At 36.6% G+C, this 20,194-nt stretch overlaps 1 protein-coding gene across 5 annotated transcripts in view; it reads right to left on the bottom strand.

The window, feature by feature from the left end:
- The window catches only part of Ell2 (elongation factor for RNA polymerase II 2), a 71,076-nt gene that overhangs the window by 13,379 nt on the left and 37,503 nt on the right, over positions 1-20,194 (bottom strand). For all 5 annotated transcript variants that reach the window (XM_074077049.1, XM_074077048.1, XM_074077051.1 and 2 more), the window contains 5 exons: positions 17,717-17,838; positions 13,232-13,395; positions 6,005-6,264; positions 1,744-1,868; positions 1,496-1,583 (listed from right to left, as the gene is read on the bottom strand). In XM_074077049.1, the coding sequence (XP_073933150.1) occupies positions 1,496-1,583; positions 1,744-1,868; positions 6,005-6,264; positions 13,232-13,395; positions 17,717-17,838 (759 nt within the window). The remainder of the gene's footprint in view (positions 1-1,495; positions 1,584-1,743; positions 1,869-6,004; positions 6,265-13,231; positions 13,396-17,716; positions 17,839-20,194) is intronic.

The following is a 20,194-nucleotide window of genomic DNA, read 5'->3' as shown; positions in this document are numbered from 1 at the left end:
ATTTCTTGGAGCGCTTACTCAATTCTTTCTGATCTTACAGCCTAACCCTAAGTTCCTAGGGACTATGCTGATTTATGTGCATTAGAACTCTCAGGAGATGATAAATAGAAGCAGCTGCCTTCCACTGCTGGCCATGACTGGCTCAGTTGTATTAAATGAGAAGAGAAAGCAATTTGTCTAACATTTGATTCTGTGAGCATTGATAAGGCTAGGTAAACGACACTGTGCCTAGATTTGTTTAATCTCTAATGTGTTAAAATGCTCCACTTGTGAATATTTTGGTTGTCATTTGTCATTTCAATTGTGTTAGAGTGGACCAGCCAGCACTTTAAGAGTAATTCCTCTTAAGTATCTCTATCACTGTTGAAATGCTATTTAATTTTTTTTACCCTTTCATCTCTATTCATAAAACTGTAAACTAAGCCTTCATAATTGGTTCAAAGTGATGTAGAAGTACTTTTTAAGAAGTCAGTAACAATAATAGTATTTAAGTTAAAAAAGAAATTCAACATTGAAAAAATATGAAACATAAGTCCATATTTATGTTTAAATGTAATGCTGTGGCTTGTATTTTTGTTAGAAAGAAAATACTAACCAACTCACTGATGTATTGTTTTCAAGTGAGCACCATTTACTTGGCAGCTGAAATGTAGTTTGATCAAAGTAGAAGTAACATCATAGTAGTTGGCATTAAAAGCGAGGCTTCCAAAGACAATGGACAAGCAAGAATAAAATTGCCTTTTTTTCCCCTCCCACTGAATATTCCTCACAATAGGTTTCTAACATTTTCTGACATGTTAATAGTCTTTTACTCAGGGCATGCTCTCCACACATCTGTTTGTTTCTGCTTAATTCTTAGAAGTAGTGCCAAGAAAGAGAGAAAGAAAAAAAGAAACACTATCACCAGTATTGGGTGAGTGGGGAGGTCTCTCCCACAGTTTGTCCAAAGTACTCAGGACACTGAAACTCTCTCACTCTCTTGGGAGAGTTTCAGGACTGGCCAGTCAGTTGAGAACCAGCAAGCTTGAACTCTAGCACTGCCCAGGACTTCCCCATTGTTTTTTTTCGAGGATGGGCTAAATCTTTCAGGGGAAAGTTTAAGCTGGAAGAGAGTCTGATTGGCAGTATTCTGATTAGGGTCAAATTGAAAAGTGGTATAAGAAAACATTTGAAAATGCCATTTTTTTGTTGTTGTTATTTTACTTATTGCAAAAACATTTTCCCAAAGAATATTCTAGAACATGTTTCAGACAAAATCAAGTATCATCAATTTTCCATATAAACTGAAAACTGTATAGGACTGGATGTGTCTTCTAGTTAGTGACCAAATTGAAAAGTAGACAATCTTACAATAAAATGTAGGCTTTGCCATGAGTTAGTTGTGTTGTGTTTGGCAAGCTGCAAAGCTTCCTGGGCCTCATTTCTCTTACTTATGAATCAGAGGACCTGACTAGCAGGCTCCTGAGGTCTATGGTTTTGTAACTTTATGACATACCTGAGGAGATGGCGCAGTGTCTCTGCTAGAACAGATGGGAGATTCTGAATGGCTGGTGCCAGCAGCATTCTGAGGCGTATTCAGCTTTCTGTAAGGAACACACATGCTCCAGGCATTAAAGACAACTTTAAAATGTTTATAATAGTAAGTTTACCTTTGTTTCTCCATCTCAACTCCATAGAAAAATAACAATGACTAAAATGAATTCTTATTTGCATCATTTTTAAAGACAAAAAGGAAGAACTTACCTGGAGAGCACTGACTCCAATGACCGTCTGTCTGTTTCATTGTATCCTGGCCAATCTCGTTGAAGCTCCTTAAACACATAATCCTTTAAAGTATAGGAGAGGTCCCTAGGATTCAGATTGGCTACCTAGTACATGGTGTAAAAACAGAGCATGAAATATTTTTGCTAATTATCTAGAATAGGTGATCTTTAAGAGTCATACCAAAAATAATGACACCAATCGGCCCCAAAAGGACAGGTAATTTTGAATATGCCAGAAATAAATGCCATTCAACTTCATTTGGGGAAGTTAGAAAACAGAATTAAAACTTTATATGCAGAGATGTATGTTGTTTCCCTGGATGGCCACATGGCATTTGTCATACTTCTAATCAAATAATAAGTCCACATTAGGAAAAAAATGGAGGAAGGTGTTTTTTTCAAAATGATTTTTTTCTAATCAAAGGAATGTAAACAGTTATATATCAACATCATTATTTCTTATCACTAACTCTAATAATTTTGAGTAATGAAATCTGTTGGTCACTTAAGGTCACTTGATATTAAGTAGAAAACAGTACTCAAATGTTGTTTTACAAACTTTACAGTCATCAAAAGAAACCATCTTTATAAATAATAACCTTTATATTTTGTCTTTTTTTTTGATAATCAAACTTTCTCCTTGCATCTGCCAATTTTCCTGAAGAACCACTTATTCAAAGTTTTTGTAATTTCCCCAAACCAATAAATGGAATCATAAACTAAAGGAGACCCCAAATAACTGTTATTAGCCAGATGGTTTATTCTTATGTGTAATCTTCCCCTATCTCTTAACTGTAATTCCTAGTGTACACACCTATAATCCATTAAATACACAAATCTCTGTGTTCAGGTCCTAAACCAAAAGGAATTTTTAAGGCTAGGAAAAAAAAGGTATTCTTGCCTGTCACTTACTTTTGAAATTGGTGTTTTTAATAACTTTACTTCTGACTGTGTCTTTTAAAAGTACTGTCAAATGTAATGTAATAGTTTTGGCTTCTCTCACAACTCAATTGATACTAATTTAATGTTTTGCAGTAAACTTAAAATTCAAATTTACAAATAAAGGAATATAGGATATAATCAGATTTGTTTTGAAGGGAATAAATACAACAACCCTTTGATTTTTTTTTTTTTTTAATTATTCCTGGCACTACACATACTACCCATCCTACCTCCATGGCAGTCCCTTTGTAGGTTTCAGTATGAGGACAGCTTCCTGGTTTCCTCTTCCTCCCTCAGGACCTTTCTTTCCCTTCTTCCTTCCCTCTCTTCCTCCCTTCCATCTTCCTTTGCCTTCCTGTCTCTTTTTGTTCTTTCTCTTTCTCTGTCTCTGTTTCTCTCTCTCCCCCTCCCTCCCTCCCCTTCCTTCCTTTCTGGCGGCACTGAGGTTAAACTCAGAACCTTGTGCTTGCTAGGCTGGCTCTTCACGACTCAAGCCATGTCCTTAGCCCTTTTTTGCTTCAGTTATTTTTTCAGGTAGGGTCTCATATTTTTGCCTGGGGCTGGCCTCTGACTGTGATGCAAGTTATGGCCTCCCACAAAGCTGGGACCACAGGCATGAACCACCACTCCTGTCTTATTGTTTGAGATGAGCTCTTGCTAACTTTTTTCCTGGGCCAGCTTTGAACCCATCCTCTTGATCTCTACCTTTGGAGTCGCTGGGATTACAGGCATAAGCCACAAAATTCAGCTAAAAATTATTTTTGATCTGCTCTTGGTTGAACCTGTAGATGTGGTACTGGTGGATTTTGTTCTAAGAAACTGAACTGAATGAATGAATGTGGCTCATGAATCAAATATCCAAATGCCAGTTTTATGTGTTTTTCTGATTTTTAAAATTTATTTTTTTCCAGGAAAAGTCATTCTAAGAAAAAAAGAAGCTTTATAAAAACATATAAGTTTAGTAATAAACAGTATTAAATCAAATTTCCTGGTGGATGTTAAGCATTTTAAAATTTAGGCATAATCTTTCAAATTGTACTAGGAAATATCATCCAGTTTACTTCAGAAACCTATTTGATGAATGAATTACAATTGTAGAGTACTGAAAGCTACTATATTAGCAACAAATCAGTAAATATCTCTTTTGGCACAGGCAAAGCAGGATTGACCATTTTAGCCAACACTGTAGCCAACAACTTTGTATGGGACCAAATAACCAATTTTGGAATGACTTGTTATTTTACATTTTGCTGTTCTCTTCTCCTCTGTCCTTTCAAGTATACTTTTGGTCCATTTCACTGAAGCACAGTCATTTTATGTTTGCTGTTAGAAATGGATAACTGATTTAAGTCAAAGTCCTCAATATATGCCTTTGTTATCTCCTTTGTGAGGATTAAGTGAGATCATGTATACAAAATGTCTAGCATTGTGCCTGGCACATACTTCATCTCAAGCAGTAGATGTTACTAGCCCCCATATCTGTATTTTCACTAAGCTTGGGGTAGAGTTCTGGCACTGGCATATTTAAAAAACTTCTATGGGTATTCTAATATGCAGCCAAGATGAGAGTATAATCTAGTTTCTTCCAAAGAATCTACACTAATAACTCTCATTGTGTACTTGCTCAGGGGTCAAGCACATCAACATTTTTTAGGTAAGTCTAGCTATACACACACACACACACACACACACACACACACACCCGCAAACACATGTACAATCAGGTAACTACTGACATGTATCAGTAGCGGCCTCTTTGAGAACTGTCTCTGCTGGCACTTTGCCCTCTCCATCTTCTAACCCAGAATATAATTCACAACCTTTCTGGAGATATCATTACCAAATATTTTGTGATATATAACCTGACTTTCCTCACTTCCCCAAATACACATTCACACCCTCATATTCATTTTTTTCTCTCATTCTTTCTCTTGAGCTCTTAAAACTGCTATGTGACATATGGATTTAAAGTGTTTTCAAAGGTGTTCAGTGGATTTAATAAAGTTCCTTGAGACTGACCAAGGTATCTAGGGACTGACCAATCCCAACATGCAGACGATGATTTCATTCTTTCATAACATTTCGTATTATGCTTTGAATGTAAAGAAATAATTAATGAAAAGACTTAAAAGTGTTATTTTTTGACTAACAGATTGAAACATAGCTTTTTTTGTTTTAAAAGTGATGAAACTTAAGAACTTTAGAGATGTTATTGCTTAAAAAAAATAAAAAGTTGGACACCAATTCATGGTGAATCTGAATGCTAGCTAACCAACATTTATGACCTGAAGGAAGTATGAAAAACATAGGAAGTGAAAGTTTGACAAACTATTGTCTTTAATGAAAATAATGGCCTGCTTTTATACTGAAGCTTGTGATTACAAGGTAATTGGTCACAGCTAATGTTTTTATACATTCATATCCTTTAATGTAGATCTTGGTACTCCCAGTGGCAGAAAAAAGCAGGGTAATAAGGGCTTCAAGGAGTATGGAAGGCAAGAAACATTCTGAACTATTTAGTAGGCAAAAATACCCTAACATGTGCCAATCTACGACCCATAGAATACATTACACAACTTTACCTATAAAAGTCAATGAAAAGTAAGGCAATAGTTTAGATGACTCAAGACTAAGCAGACGGAACTACTGGTTTCTGGGCTCCTCTGAAGTGCTCTAGCTGTAGCCTTTCCTTTCTCTCTAATAAATCCCACATCTTACTTTAAAAAAAAAAAAGACTAAGCAGACAACAAAAACAACTTGGTTTTTTTTTTTTTTTTTTTTTTGGTACTGGGCATTAAACTCAGTGCCCTGAGTTTGCTAGGGAGGCACTCTACTACCTGGGCCATGTCCCTGGTCCTTTTTGCTTTAGTTAATTTTGAAATAGGGTCTTGCTTTATGCTGAGTCAACCTGTAGTGAGATCCTATTTGTACTTCCCCATGTAGCTGGTGCATGCCACGGTGCTCAGCCATTGGTTGAGATGTGGTCTGCGTTGGAACAGCAGTCCTCCCCATCTCCCATCTCCTTCCAAATAGCTAGGATTACAGACTTGAGCCACCACAACTGGCCTTGCTTACTACCTAATGGAATTTTGGGGCGAAATTTGTTTAACCCAAATGAAGACAACATCCACATTTCAACTGGCTTTTAATTAAATGTTTAAAAAGATGATTTAACTTAATATTTGACAGTTATATTTCATACATGATTGATCAAGATGATGCTCTAACTCAGTAATACAGATAACAATAAGCCTTCTCAAGTGAGCTTCTTAACATGAAAGTAAGCAGAAGGTCCTCACCTGTTGCAGAATTGCTCCCAGGGAGTTCTTGTCTTTTTGATTGACACCATCTTTCTGCAGTCGAGCAAGCAGCTCAGGTTTCTTGTAGGCCTTTAGCGCCAGTAAGTGAATCACCCTGTCCCTATATGGCCGCTGAGATACACTGTTGCTGCCATGTGTCTTTCGAATTGTATTTGCAGGGTTCATAGGGGTTGACCTTTTCCTCTCAGGCACTGCATCTGAGACAGCTTGAGGTGCTTTCCGAATTTGCACTCTTTTCCCTAAAGTCCCGTGGAAAGGACACTGTTAAATGTTTACAGATTATAATATAATGAATATCTCAGTTTCCTTAGCTCTGATTTACATATCTCTTTCATTTCTGGAGGAAATAAAGTCCACTTTATTTCAATTTTTACTTTAAAGAGATATGCAAACAGAAAGAATTCTTTAAAAATGCCATAAAGTATGGATTTTTTATGAAATCATTTTTTGTCTATAACATCTATTTATTATAGACATATTTTGGCTACAACTACAGATGGATGATAATTCATGACACAAGCTGTAACAATAGACTACAAATTTTAAAACTGTAGGTTATTTGATATTCAATGGAAATAAAGGTAATTTCCATGTGTATTTGTGTTGTTTATAGAAATTAAACTTACTCTTATAGCCATTTCCGAAAAGCAGACATGAACACAGTGAATGTGGTAAAATGTGAGAAATATCTGTCAGACTTCACTAAGAGCACACTTCTGGCTAACCTGGGACAGTACTTTAAAAATTTCACAGATTCAAAAACCACAAGGAGTAGAGTCAACTCCCACTAGCAACCACTACTGATATTCCTTTCTGGCAGGCCATAATACATTTTGGTAGTCAAAAAACCAACCAATAAATAAAACCAACCAACCAAACAACCAATGCAATAATCTTAGAGGGACAGGCAAACAGATTTCTCCTTGGCAGAGCTAAGACTACACAGATGAGTTAGAAGAAATGGAAAATGGTACAAAGGAGGCCTTCACACCATTTCTGCAGGGCTGGTGTCATTCATGTAGGTAACTTGTTTTATGCTTGGAATAAAAACTGAGTCTGGTAAGTGGCTATCTCTAGAAAATGTGTGGGCTGAAGTGACTTGGATGCTAGGTGTATATAAATCTACTCAGATATGCTGGCCATTGAATGACTACAGTAACTATTCCTTGCTGAAGGAATAGAAAGTAGCATGAAACTCTTTTTATGAGTTCTTAAGTAGAATCTTTTAGCTCATTTATTACACACTAAACCCGACTTCATGACCTCTGGTTAAAGAGAAGGAAGCACTGGCAGTGATGTACAATATGAGGTAACTGCACTGAGAACAAGACTAGTAAGTAGAAACAATGGATAAGTAAAAATAGTTTCCATGAGCCGTAGCCTGGAGTGAATCATCAGGAACTTTACTGAATAGTAATTCTGTCCATACTGGGCACTGCAGGCCCGGCCAGAGCATACATTTTTGGATACCATCCTACCTCAAGTAAAGGAATAATGATGAAGAAAACTTCAACTAGCTAGATGTTTCTCAACTATTTGAACATAACTGATGGGAAATATCAGATCAAACTATTGTACAACAAAGGAACTCAACACTAATGATATTGCCTAATGATAAAAAAAACTATTAAATTAAGCTAGAGTTTTGGAGACCGACTTAGATCTGGTTTCTTTCTTTCTTTCTTTTTTAATTCATTTATTCCCATGTGCATACATTGTGAATACACTGGTTTCTGTATTTATCATAATTTAGAATAGCTAGATCAATGTTAAATGGGAAGGGACTAACTAGTATTTATCAAGCACCAATTAGGGGGCACTATACACTGAAGTGCTTCACACACATAATGTTATTAATTCTCACAGTAATCTGAGAAGGTGAACATTGTCAGAAATCTGAGGCTTCAGTGAAATATGCTCAAATGATAACGTGCTTGCTTAACACATGAGAGATTGTGATTAGCCCCCAATTTTTCTCACTTGTACTTCTCTTTGGGAAAGGTTTTATGAATAAAAACTTAATATTTTGCTGTTGCTTCATGTTAGGCTGCAAGCTCCATAAGGGCAGAGCAATGGCTGCTTTCTCCACCAGCAGAATATGAGTCAGTATTTAATGTGAATGACAGCAAGACAGCAGAGTAATATGAATCAACATAGCCCATATTCTCCCATACTGCCAGGCTGCCAGAGTCTGAGGACACTCTGAAATCTCTAAAGAGAAATTTTAAATGCAAACCTTCTAGTCTTGTTTTTAAAATACAGTCTTGTGCTTTTTCCTGGGCTGGTCTTGGATAGTGTCCTTCTCCAACTGCCTTCCATGTAACTGGGATTACCATGCTCAAGCTGTTCTTTGAGATAAAGTTTTGCTAACTATTTTCTGCCTGGGCTGGCCTTGAACTATGATCCTCCTCCTATCTTTGCCTCCTAGATATCTGGGATTACAGGTATGAGCCACTGTACCCAGCCCTATTATTTGAACATTTAATAGGAATTTGTGAGAAAAAAAATAGGGCCACTGTCATGAAAATTTAAGAAATGCAATAAATCCCACATTCCACTCCCCTTTTACCATGTGTTGCAGAAAAGAAACCTGCCTAACTCATTTTTGTCCAAACCAAGCTGACTGGTCATTTAGAATGAATTCTAGCCAGCAAGGCAAATAAAAATAAAAACAGATGGACAGATCTGCTACTATGTTTGAGACTACCCTACTTCTTCTGTGCCTCTGACGTTGGTTTCAAAAGGGCTCCAAGGGCTGCTGGGTTTACCCTCATCTTCCCAGAAGCAAGCATAGGGGAAACAAGGGAACATAACTTTTTCCTTAAGAAGGGAGTAAGTATGATGTTTCATCAGAAATCCGAGTCTGAGAAGAGAGAGGACAGAGTAAGATTGTACCTGGGGCATAGTGCTAGGTCCTCATCTGCCTCTGAATTCCCCACTCCCAGCACACTTACTTCACTCTTTTTCTCATTGTTCTTTTACACAGCCAGGCCTGAGGTAACTCATTTCTTTAAAAGAGCAACCCAACCACACTGGGCAACTGAATTATACCAAGATCACCCACTTGCTTTCTCCACATCCTCTTCGTGCCCATTCAACCAAGACCATGGAAAAGTTTAAGGAAAGACAGGCTATAAATGAAAATGCTAGTGATATAAATATTTATAGAATTAAGATGCTAAATGAAAATGCTAGTGATATAAATATTTATAGAATTAAGATGCTAAAAAAAAAGAGAAAAGTAAAGCAGGAAAATGTTAGGTTCAAAGTGGGCAGGATGGCTATTTTTTTTTTTTAACTTTTAATATTTGCCTCAGAAAAGCCCTTTTAATAAAGCCCATGGGAAAACCTAATTCTCTTTCCAGACCCATCTGCTAATCAATTCCCTGGGCTCCTTTATAAACAGAAGCAGTGGTACCAACAGGGTTGGGTAATCTGGGACTATATATGAGCGGTTGTTTCATAACAAGGAGTCCACTTCTAGCTCCTCCATTGAATATGAGATGGCAAAAGTATCTCTCAATCTAATGACTCTAAAGAGTAAGCAATATGAAAGGGAGATGTTTAAGCAGTCCATCAGAAAGAGTAGGGACTATAGTAATCTTTTGTCATTGTTTTTCTGTTGCGTGGAACCTGACCAGATGCCCTGGCAACACAGACTCAAGGTTTTAAAAGCATCAGCAGGGCCATGATAATGTGGACTCTTGTCGTAGTTAGACACATAATTCACTGCAATGGAATTCATCTCCACTATTTTGCATTAAAGAAAGATCACTTTCTCAAAGATTTACTATAAAATATATATACTCAATAGGCAGAAAATGTTAGAACCATAAAGGACCTTAGTTGTTATGTAGTTCAAATACCCCTTCTCTAATATTTAAGACAATAAAGATGGCTAACATGTGCTAAACCATCAAAAATAAAGAGGATGGGGGAGAAGTTGAGGAAATTGGAAATAAAGTCCTAGATATTAGTTGGGCTATTTTGTATACCTAATTAAATATTAGTGCAAATAAAGATTTACAATTCAATAAAATTCCAGAATTTAGGAATCAATGAGAAGTCAATGAGAAGTCTTAAGATACTGGTAAACTACAAGTGGTGATTAGTGATTTTTTTTTTTTTTTCCCTTTTTTTATATTTTTAACCCAGGACCTCATGCTTGCTAGGCAGGTACTCTACCACTTGAGTTACTCCACTAGTCCTAGTTTTTTTCTTAAACAAAGGTGAGAGATTACAACAATATGATAATGTTCACCCCTGACATAAATGTCACAACTAGAAGTATAATTGTTACTGAAGAAATAACAGTCATGTTTTTTAGATGAAAGCCTCTCCACCACCTGTCAGCATAAAGGTTTTTCTTTTTTTTTTTTTTAGCCCACAAGAGACTTGCAGAAGCTCATACTCCTGGTGACTAGGCCAGGTGATTCCCTAGATCCCTAGCAGCACAGACTTCATCCCTTAGCAGGGCTTGTGCCCTAGTTCAGCTAGCAGAGGCCTGACCTGGCATCATGCCACCACCATACCACAGAAGGAGCAGCATTATTCTCATTTGCCTCCACCCAGGCTGACATTGCTGAAAGAAACCTTGTTCTGCAGGTGCCTAGGCTGACATAGGTAAGTTTTTGGTGTCATTTAATATGGTATAGTCAATTATGAACTAAAGAAGTAATGCCTGCTGTTTAAGGCAGAGAATACAACTTGTTCATGAGGACATGCCCATACCATGTGCTATTGCTGAGTTGACAACTTGATATGTAAAATGAAGAGATAATCATAACTTGCTTCAAAGAGGGGTCATGAGATTCAGATAAGCAGCAACACCATGTGTATAGCAAGTGTTGGACAATATTAGTATTAAAGGGTAACTGACTAATATTTAAAGAACTGAATTCAGATAGGTCTGAGATAATGTAAAAAGCAGGAAGATAGAAACTGAGCTATGTAGCAGAAGGAACGATGTGGCAAAGGTTCAACAATGGATAGGTTAAAAGAAAAAGATCAAAAAGTGACATAGAAGAGTAAAAAAAATCAAAAGAAACAACAGAAAATCCAACCAGGATACTTGCGTTTAAGAATCCATCATATTGGGATAGAGGTGTGGCTCAAGTGGTAGAGCACTTACTTTACAAGTCTGGAGACCTCAGTTCAAACCCCAGTTCCACCAAAATAACAACAAAACACCTTTATAATCCATATTTTTATTAAGTTTTGAACTTTTTTGGTCCAGTTTTGAACTTTGAGGTGAGGAACTGGAGATAGCCAGAGATGAGCAACAGAAATAGAGTTGGAGTACAGACCATATCAAGAAAAGTTAAATGGAACTGGAGTTATATGACCTAGAGAATAAAAGGCTGAGGAGTTCAATGACAAGATTTAAGACCACAGAGTTACATGGTGCTGTGACAGTGAGTGGTCAGTACAATGAAGAGAAAGCAGACAGGAAAAGGCTAAGCAGAACCGTCTGCTTGGTCTGGCAGGGATAATTACAGGGCTCTGATTTAAACTTTGATAACCTCAAATTTCCTGTGGTCGCCCCTAAAATGCATATAAATTATTTGTAGTTCCTAATAAGAAACGCTGCATGTCCTCAAATTCCCAGTACCACTTGGAAGTGCAGTCTATGAGAGTTTGTATTTTGAAAAGTTTGTTGTATAAGCTATAAATGAACTGTACTTGATGGTATCAAAACAAACAAAAACACATCGACATCAGGGACAGCTTTTCAGTGGAAAAGCGCAGTAGTCACTGCTGATTTTTAAGCCTTGGACTAAATTGTGAAGTGAGAGTTTTCAGCCAGTTAAACTGGGAGGAAAAATAGTCTTTTTGATGATTTGAGATGTCTATTCCTTTGTTGTATGTAAAAATGTGTCTCACTGTTTGCAAAATGGTAGATTAAAACAACACTTTCAAAAAAGGACAGATAATGCATAGTTTACACTAAAACTTAAGCATAGAAGATCTTGTAGATCTTAAAAATAATTTGAGATTTAGTCAACTAACACAGGCAGCTAATTAAGTTACTTGTGAGGGGAAAGGAAAAGAGGCTGGAAGTTGTTACCTCACTCCCTAGGAAAGCGAAGGTGAAAAATCTCATTGCTGGTAACTTACTAGTCAGGGAACTGGACCCCATGGGAATAGATACCTGGGGAAGTCATGAATTGTTGTTAAACCAAACTAAATGTATCTAAGCTAAGCACCAAGTCCTAGGAGAACTGGCTTTGTTCCAAAGAAATACTTATTAAAGACACTAGTAGAACTTCTCAAAGCTGAATGTATTATAGATGTATCAGCAATGGGAAAAGATAGAAGTTGAGTTGTATGAAGCCAGGAAAGATGTTGATTAAGAGATTTGGTTTTACAAGGGACTATTTTTATAAGCATTTAACTTTCCAAAGTAATATCCTTTCATCATTTATGATGGTGACTTGAGTTATTAAACTGACCAGGGACTCAAAAGGCTTGTCCTTACTCTTGATCACTCTATTATTGTTAGTAGTGACTATGAACTGACTTCTTAAAGTTGTTCAGGACACTGCTCTTAAAGACAGACTAATCTTGTTGGTCTGGTTTTATTTCCCTTCCATCTGATTCACATTTGAGTGAACTGATGATAAATATGATGGGGATGGGGCAGGGTCTTAATTAAGGGAAGAATAAGGATTATAACTGAGGTACCAAAAATCATTACCCTAAATGCTCTGCCGTAATCCCATTTTATACTTATGCAATAAGAATTCTTTATTGTGTACAGAGACCTGAATATACAAGCAAAGTCTGCAACAAGTCAACTAAGAAATTTGACTAATAGGTTTTACTATAAAAACAGACCTATAAAAGTACAAAACAAGAACCACACTGTCCATCATTGAAATTACATCATCTATTGACAAAGAAAACACAACGGTACCACTGTTACAACCTCACATACTAACACGACCAGATCCCAGTATTGTAAAATAATAGGTAGCCAACAGAGGATTCAAGGCTTAGGACAATCATAAAACTTTAAAATTTGTTTTTCAATTTATCAGCAGCCTGAAGAGAACAAAGGACTTTAAAAAAAAAAAAGCTGTTATTTATGCAAAACGTTCTGAAAACTAATTTGTTTTTATTAAGTTAATATTACCAGTATTTACCTACGGTGATCTTGAATTACTCCAATCAATCAGCAAGAGGGAGAAAGATATCTATACAAACCTACATATGGTCCACCGGGTTTGATAACTTTTGTGCTTCGATTGCGGGATTCCTCCTCTGCCTGGGTCATTCTTTCTCGTGTCATCTGATATGAGTCGTTTGTTGCACACACTGTAATTTTATCTTGTATAAATCCCAGGCAATTGAGCTGGGAGGCTCCAGAGCTGTCAAGTAAGACAGTGGCTTTGTTAGAGATGACCCTAATTTTGCATAATACAGGCAAGCAAGAAAGAACTGTATTATTCTAAAATCAGCACACCTTAAATAAGTTTGTAATCCTAAAATAACTAAAAGTAATTTTTAAATGTAAAGATTATTTAAATATTTAAGTTCTTCCTCTTTATTTTTGCCATATTCTGTATAGAATGGGTAAAATGTGTTCTCAGAGACTAAACCCATGAATTTGAAAAATAACTAGTATTTGGAATGAAGACCAGAGTTCCAATGGGCATTGTAGTTTTGCTTTCATTTTCCAGTCGACTATTTTTAAGATTACCTACCACTGACATGAGAGATGTTTAAAAGTTTACTTTTAGTAGAGCCATAGTACGCATGCTTAAGAACTGACTCACTGTAATTCTTTATATTATTAAATAAATTAGCAGCTTTAAAGCTAAAATACTGAAAACATAATAGCCTTCTTTTGTATTGTTAGTCCAAAGTCCTCAAAGATATATAGATTTGTATTTACTACTTCCTTAAATTTTTATATAGAAAATATTTAAGAAAATATAGAGCAAGTAATTTTTGCAGAAGTATTTTTTTAAAATCCCACTGAAACAATTGTTAATACTAACTCAGAAGTCGGTTTTGTTTCAAAATAATATGTTAGGGGGATTGTGGTAATAGTCATAAAATATTTTAAAAGCAAATATAGCTCTAAAACAAACTGGCATGCAAGATGTGGTCCTTTCCTCTAATGGGTGGCAAAGATGAGGAAACTGGAAATTGTAATAGTGTGACAAATGCCATGGAGCAGGGGTCCCCTAAGAAGGGCACCTCATTTGTACTTCCTAGAGAAAGTGACACCTGACCTGATTAGAAAAATGACTGGATAAGGAGGAGAAAGGACAAAAGTATTTCAGAAGATTAACCAATTTGTACAAGACCAGAGCAAACAAGGTTTTTCAGTTTAGCCAGAGAGCCAGAAAAAATAATGACAGATGAGATTGAAGAGACAATGAAAAGTGTATCTTGCAGGGTTTTGGGGGTCAGGTTATGGATTTGGGACTGAACGATGGATGCCAAAAACAAAGAAAATATCTTATCTGTATTGTAGGAAGATCAGTCTGGATAGAGAATAGGTGGGGAAGAAGTTGGGTACAAAAGCAAAAGCTAAGAAACCAGTTATAAAGTACTGACGGACTCTAGGCAGAAAATGATGCTTGAACAAGAGTAGAGCAGTAAGAATGCAGAATAATAAATAGATTGCAGAGATAGTGAGAAGGCAGAATTGACAGGATTTGGCCAGTGGTTAGACACAGGGAGAAAAGTTAAAGATCATGTCCAGGTTAGTAGGTGTATGGAGCTGCCCCTAGTTGAGACAATGAACTAAAAAATGGAAGGTCAGCAATAATTAGGACTTTGGTGACTGGCGACTTTGAAGGAATGAGGAGAGCAGGGTCTCAGTAGAGAACCAAGTGCGAAGAACATTTAATATTTAAGCAAGAGGAAGAAAAGAAGACCACATGAAACTGAAAAGCCACAGCTAAAGACCTAGGAGGGAAACCAGGGAAGTACTGTGTTCATGAAAGCACTATAGTGCTTCGAGCAGCGCAGTGATCAATCCTGCGAAATGCTGGCCAGGAATATGGAACAAGGAGTCTGTAAACATCCACTGGATTTAGGGGCAAGGAGGTCATAGACCCTTTGAGGGAGCAGTTTTAGTGCATTGGTGGGGACTGAAGCCAGAAGTGCAAGAGAAGATTTTTTTTCTTTATTCCCCAGCCCCCACCCTCTTTGTTAATGACACAAACTTGAGCATATCTGAATGCTGAAAAACCAGTAAAAGGCAAGAATGGAGGCTTAGCTCTCAGGGGAAGCTGGATGCTAGGGAAGAGTCAGAGGAATGACTACAACACAGCAAAGGTCTGGTGGGAGAGAGTTTGTATTTTAATATTCCTCCCTATTACCAAGTAATTTAAAGTGAGAATAAGCTTAACCTAGTGCCAATCATGATAAAGATACTGTTTACACTGGTTAAGATTAAAAAAAAAAAGATCTGTACTTGAAAATAAAGCTTAAAGCCAGGGCATATATGTAGAATTGTGACCTTCATCTTTCTTTGGTCTGCCTCTCTGTTCTCCACTTGAGTAGGCATTATTGTATGTCCCAAACTGTATTTTCACTAAGCCTATAAACAAGGAGATTTAAGGAATTTCTGAAATGTAATTTTGACTGAGCTTCCGTTTTACATATGAGAAAGGTGAGGTTTGGAAAGTTTAAAAGGAGAGATAACAAAGGAGACTAGCCCATATTGGTTGAAAAGCTATTTATTGGGCATCTATTTTGAGCTTATATGGCACTGAGACTAGAAAAAGGGTATAAGAAAATCCTTGCTTCTGAGGAGCTTGAAGTATTGTAGTAGAGACAAGATCCATGGAAAAAATAAAAATTAAATTGAATAGAAAGGATGGAGCCAATTACAGACAACTTTGCTTGCCAGGTTGAGAACTGAATTTGAATACTTTTGAGTCCACAGAGACAAATTTCAGTTGTAAAATTATAAAATGATATTACATCATTTTATAAAGCATTTTGGATCATACTGAATGCATTTACCTGGATTTTCTCACAGTAACTGTTTGTGTTCTCTTGCTGTATTATGGATAGTTTTGTAAGTAACCTTAAATCCTTCTCCAAACAAATAAGATAGAAAAAAACTCAGAGGATATCTATAAGGATGAAAGCATATTACTTATTATGATATGACTAGTTTTGAAGAGGAGACTAAATTTCTTAATAAGATTCTAAGGAGACACTGCTTAATCTGATGTCAAAATGGCCTACTATAATAAATTACATAAAGGCAGGCATCTCAGGTGATGGCACCACAATTAGATATCGGTGTGCCCTGTGGTGTATAAAGAATACTGGGCTGCAAGTTAGGAAAACTGAATTCTTTTTGCCCAGACACTAACTAGACAGCTATGTAACTGTCAATAAGATATCTGTTAAATGAAAGGGTTGACCTATGTAATCACTAAGGACTCATACTTGGTGATTCTACAGTCTACCACAGTATTGTCCAATAGAACGTCCTACAATGGTGGAAATGTTCCATATCTGTGCTGTCTACTATGATAGCCACATGTGGCTTTTGAGACTGTAAAGTGTGGTTCCTGTGAATGAACAGTGGAATTTTAAATTTTACTTAATTTTTATCATTTGAAATGTAAGTAACTGCATATGACTAGTGGCTATTGGAGCAATGTAGAAAAGGCAATATAATCTACAACATAAGCAATCATGCTAAAAATACAAGTTTGGGGGAATAGATGATACAAATCAATATGTATTCAGAGAAAATGGCACATCACGGTAAACAAACAAAATTATTTGGTTAAGTGTGAAGAGAAATTTAGAACTCTAAATTTAGAACTCTAAATGAGTGATATGTCTTATTCTGTATCACTACCTCCTGTTCATGCTTGAACCTCAGCTTTCTTTCTTTTCTCCTACAGAAAGTAAGTGCTTATACAGTTTCAAGTGCTGCACAGATGAGCCACAAAGATGAACTGGCCTGGGTACTTTGGGCCTCACACTCCAAGAAAATGAGAGTCCCCCAACCTCCTTTTGTGTCTATCCAGGAGAAGAACAAACATCCCCTACTCTAGGGCCCAGCTTTATTAAAAAAACAAACAAACAAATGAACAAAAAACCCAAAGTGAAACAAATGGTTTATTGTTTTCAGAAGATTAGGGTTCATGGGACTCCTGGGTGGGTGTATCTGCCTGTCTTCTTCTTCTTTTTTTTTTTAAATCAGGACAAGTGACTGCTACACTGGGGTTAATGTCTAAATTTCCAGACTGTTTTGAAATGAAGGTTTTTTGGTTTTTTTTTTTTAAACCCTTAAAGCAAGGCTTAAAGATGGAAACAGGAAGAAGATACACAAGATATTTAGTTTTTCTTCCTTTACCTTTGGGTTTAAGTCTTGAGTACAATATAAGACTCTCTTATTTAAATGCAATCAGCAACTTTTTTTTTTAATCCTCAAAAATTTTCTTTAATTTAAAAACTCCTTATTTTACAGGTAACATATCTTCTGTACCTTAAAAGCCTCACCCTTAGGACAAGAAACTTAAGAAAGTTTTTATCCAGTGATGAACACAATTTGTAGTGTATAGTAGGTGCTTAATAATTTTTAAATAAATGAACTATGCAATGCAATTCAATAATTATGGAACAACTAATAAGTACTTTGTTAATTTTTAAAAACTCTCTAAGTAAAAATTTTCCCTTCGGCATACCTTGAAAAGTACTTACCTGGAGAATGTTTGCTGGATGCAGTCAAAGCTGCCCTGAGGGTTATCTCTGCCCACATTTGACAAATAGAAGTTAAAGTTATGTACTTCATTGAGGGGATCATTTTTGGGAATTTTGACATGCTAAAAAGGGGGGGAGGGGAAAGAGAGAAACACCTCAAATTACAGATTTGCCAGAGAAGATCTCATGATCTTCTGACTTACTTGTTTTTCAAGTGAATTATTTTATAACCCTCTTGATATATATCATTACAGCATTTAAATGACCACATAATTCAAGCAATCTGACAAGCATGCCTAAACTCACCACATTTTTATTTCCATTTTCTTCCCTTAAGTGTCAGTAATCACTTCTGCTCAGTAATTAGCTTACAAGAGGAATTCTCTTTCTTTCAAACCAGCAATGATTACAGTTCCCATGGAATGGTTATTAGTGAATTTGTTAAAAAAAAAAATTCTTCCTCCTGTGAGCTATACAAGTTTTGTCAATGACTGATATGATACTGCGATGAACAGCTTCCGTATACTAAAATGATCTCTGAGAAATAGCTCATATCTCAATATTTTGCTCTTTTAATAAAAACACCATTTCATTTTTAATTCTTAGTTCTTAGCATAGTATTTTTGAAGACGAATAACTAGCAGTACAAGGTTAATGCCATAATTATATTCATAGGCAATGCGCAGCTGGAGTGTTTTTTTCTGCCCCATGATTCCTGATTCATCCTCATGTTTATACAACAGGGTCAAGCAGCCCACAGAGAAAATTCTGCAGGTCACTCCCAGGATGAACCACAGGCAACACTGTAGAACCCACTGATATGTTTGCTTAGTCTTGCTCAAGGTCTGTTTCCCTAGTTGGTAGGAAGTCCCATGAGTGAAGGGACAGTGTTTTTCTAGATGACCAAGGCCCTGCATCATCTACATTTCCTGGCATATGGTAGGAAATCAATAAATGAACAAATTGGAAGTTTTTTGTTTTTTTTTTTGTAATCTTTTTTCTTTCTTCAAATAGGAATCTTCTTGCTGTCTTTTCAACTACTTCTCCTTTTTTCTCAGCACCTAAAACTTTGGGTCTGCAGAGGCTGTCCTGCTGTTAGTGATTATTAAAAAAGGGATTGTTGGCAAGTGTGTAAAATATGCGTTCCCACCCTCCAGCCTCCAAACACTCACTCTTAGTAGTAGACAAGTAGGGAGGAGAAAGATGTTTTTATAATACTCATTCTTCTCCTCAAAAATCTGTCCTTTCTATTACTGGAAGATTAAGAACTAGAGCTACCTGGCTATTGTGTGTGACACACTTATGAATGTACTAGTGAGCAGAAACATGTGTGACCTCTACTCTTACAGAGGATACCCTCTGACTTAACCATCTAAAGATACTCAAAAGACCTACAAGAAAAACTTGGGATTAACATCTGCAACACTTTAAAATAAAGGTAAAAAGGGAGAAAATTTCTAGTGTTTGGCACAGAGAAAGTATGTAATAAATATTTGTTGAAGAAATGAATGAACATGAAGAAGTAAGTAAGGAATGACATCTTTTCAAGTTAAGAATCAGGTTAAGAAGATTCAGAAGACTGTGGTTTGTGTGAACTGGAAAGGTCCAAGTTTCACCAGAGATGCTCATAATTAGAAAATAATCCACACAGCCTTCATTACCCATGAATTTAAATGATTTTTTATACCTTGTTTTAAATTAGTACCAAACCCTGGAGAAACAAGCCTCTACATTTTTATCTACTCTATAAATAGTATCTCTTGGGGACCCTACTATTACTTTGTCATCTCCCAATTTCCCCCCAGTTCTAAAATGCTGTTATTTTTGAACAAGTCTTAACTTACTCTGCCTGTAAGTACTCATCGGGCTGTCTTACTGGGTGTGTAAACTCCATGCCTAGACTGCACACATACTGGCAACATCTTAAGCTTATAGCAGCAGGGAGAACAGGAGTCAAAGGAATGCTTGTGTGGGACACAGAGAACCTAAATAAAGTCCATTTGCATGCCAGTGTATCAGCACACTGAGGTCTGCTTTTCTTTTCCTGAGAACAAGGCTCCACTGACAGAGAAGGCATGGGTACCATAGCCTAAAGGTAGCTTAAAGCCTGGGATTGGAGGTGGACAGGGAGGAAAGGTATGGACACCTGAATAAAATCCTTTCTCTGGCCATAACTCCTTTAACGCCCATCCATCCTTCCCTTAACCCCTTCATCTCCATCTCAGAATCTCCTTGGGGTGATTTTTCATAGTGGTTGAGGCCTTGTCTCCACATCAAGTTTTTCCTTCCGTTTAGGCCTAAGGTGTTCCTTTTGTGCAGATGAGTTTGGATAATACAACAGGACTTTACCCATCAGAGAATGGAAGACCGTCCAATCTGTGAGATTCTAACTTGCATTTTTAAAAAGTAGAAGTGTGTGATTAGGAAGGAGATACATATTATTTTTAGGAGTGATTTGAGTTTGCACTCAGATTCTAT

Source organism: Castor canadensis, chromosome 6 (genome assembly GCF_047511655.1).
Source record: "Castor canadensis chromosome 6, mCasCan1.hap1v2, whole genome shotgun sequence".
Classification (NCBI taxonomy): Eukaryota; Metazoa; Chordata; class Mammalia; order Rodentia; family Castoridae; genus Castor; species Castor canadensis.
This window is presented reverse-complemented; position numbering and strand designations above follow the sequence as displayed.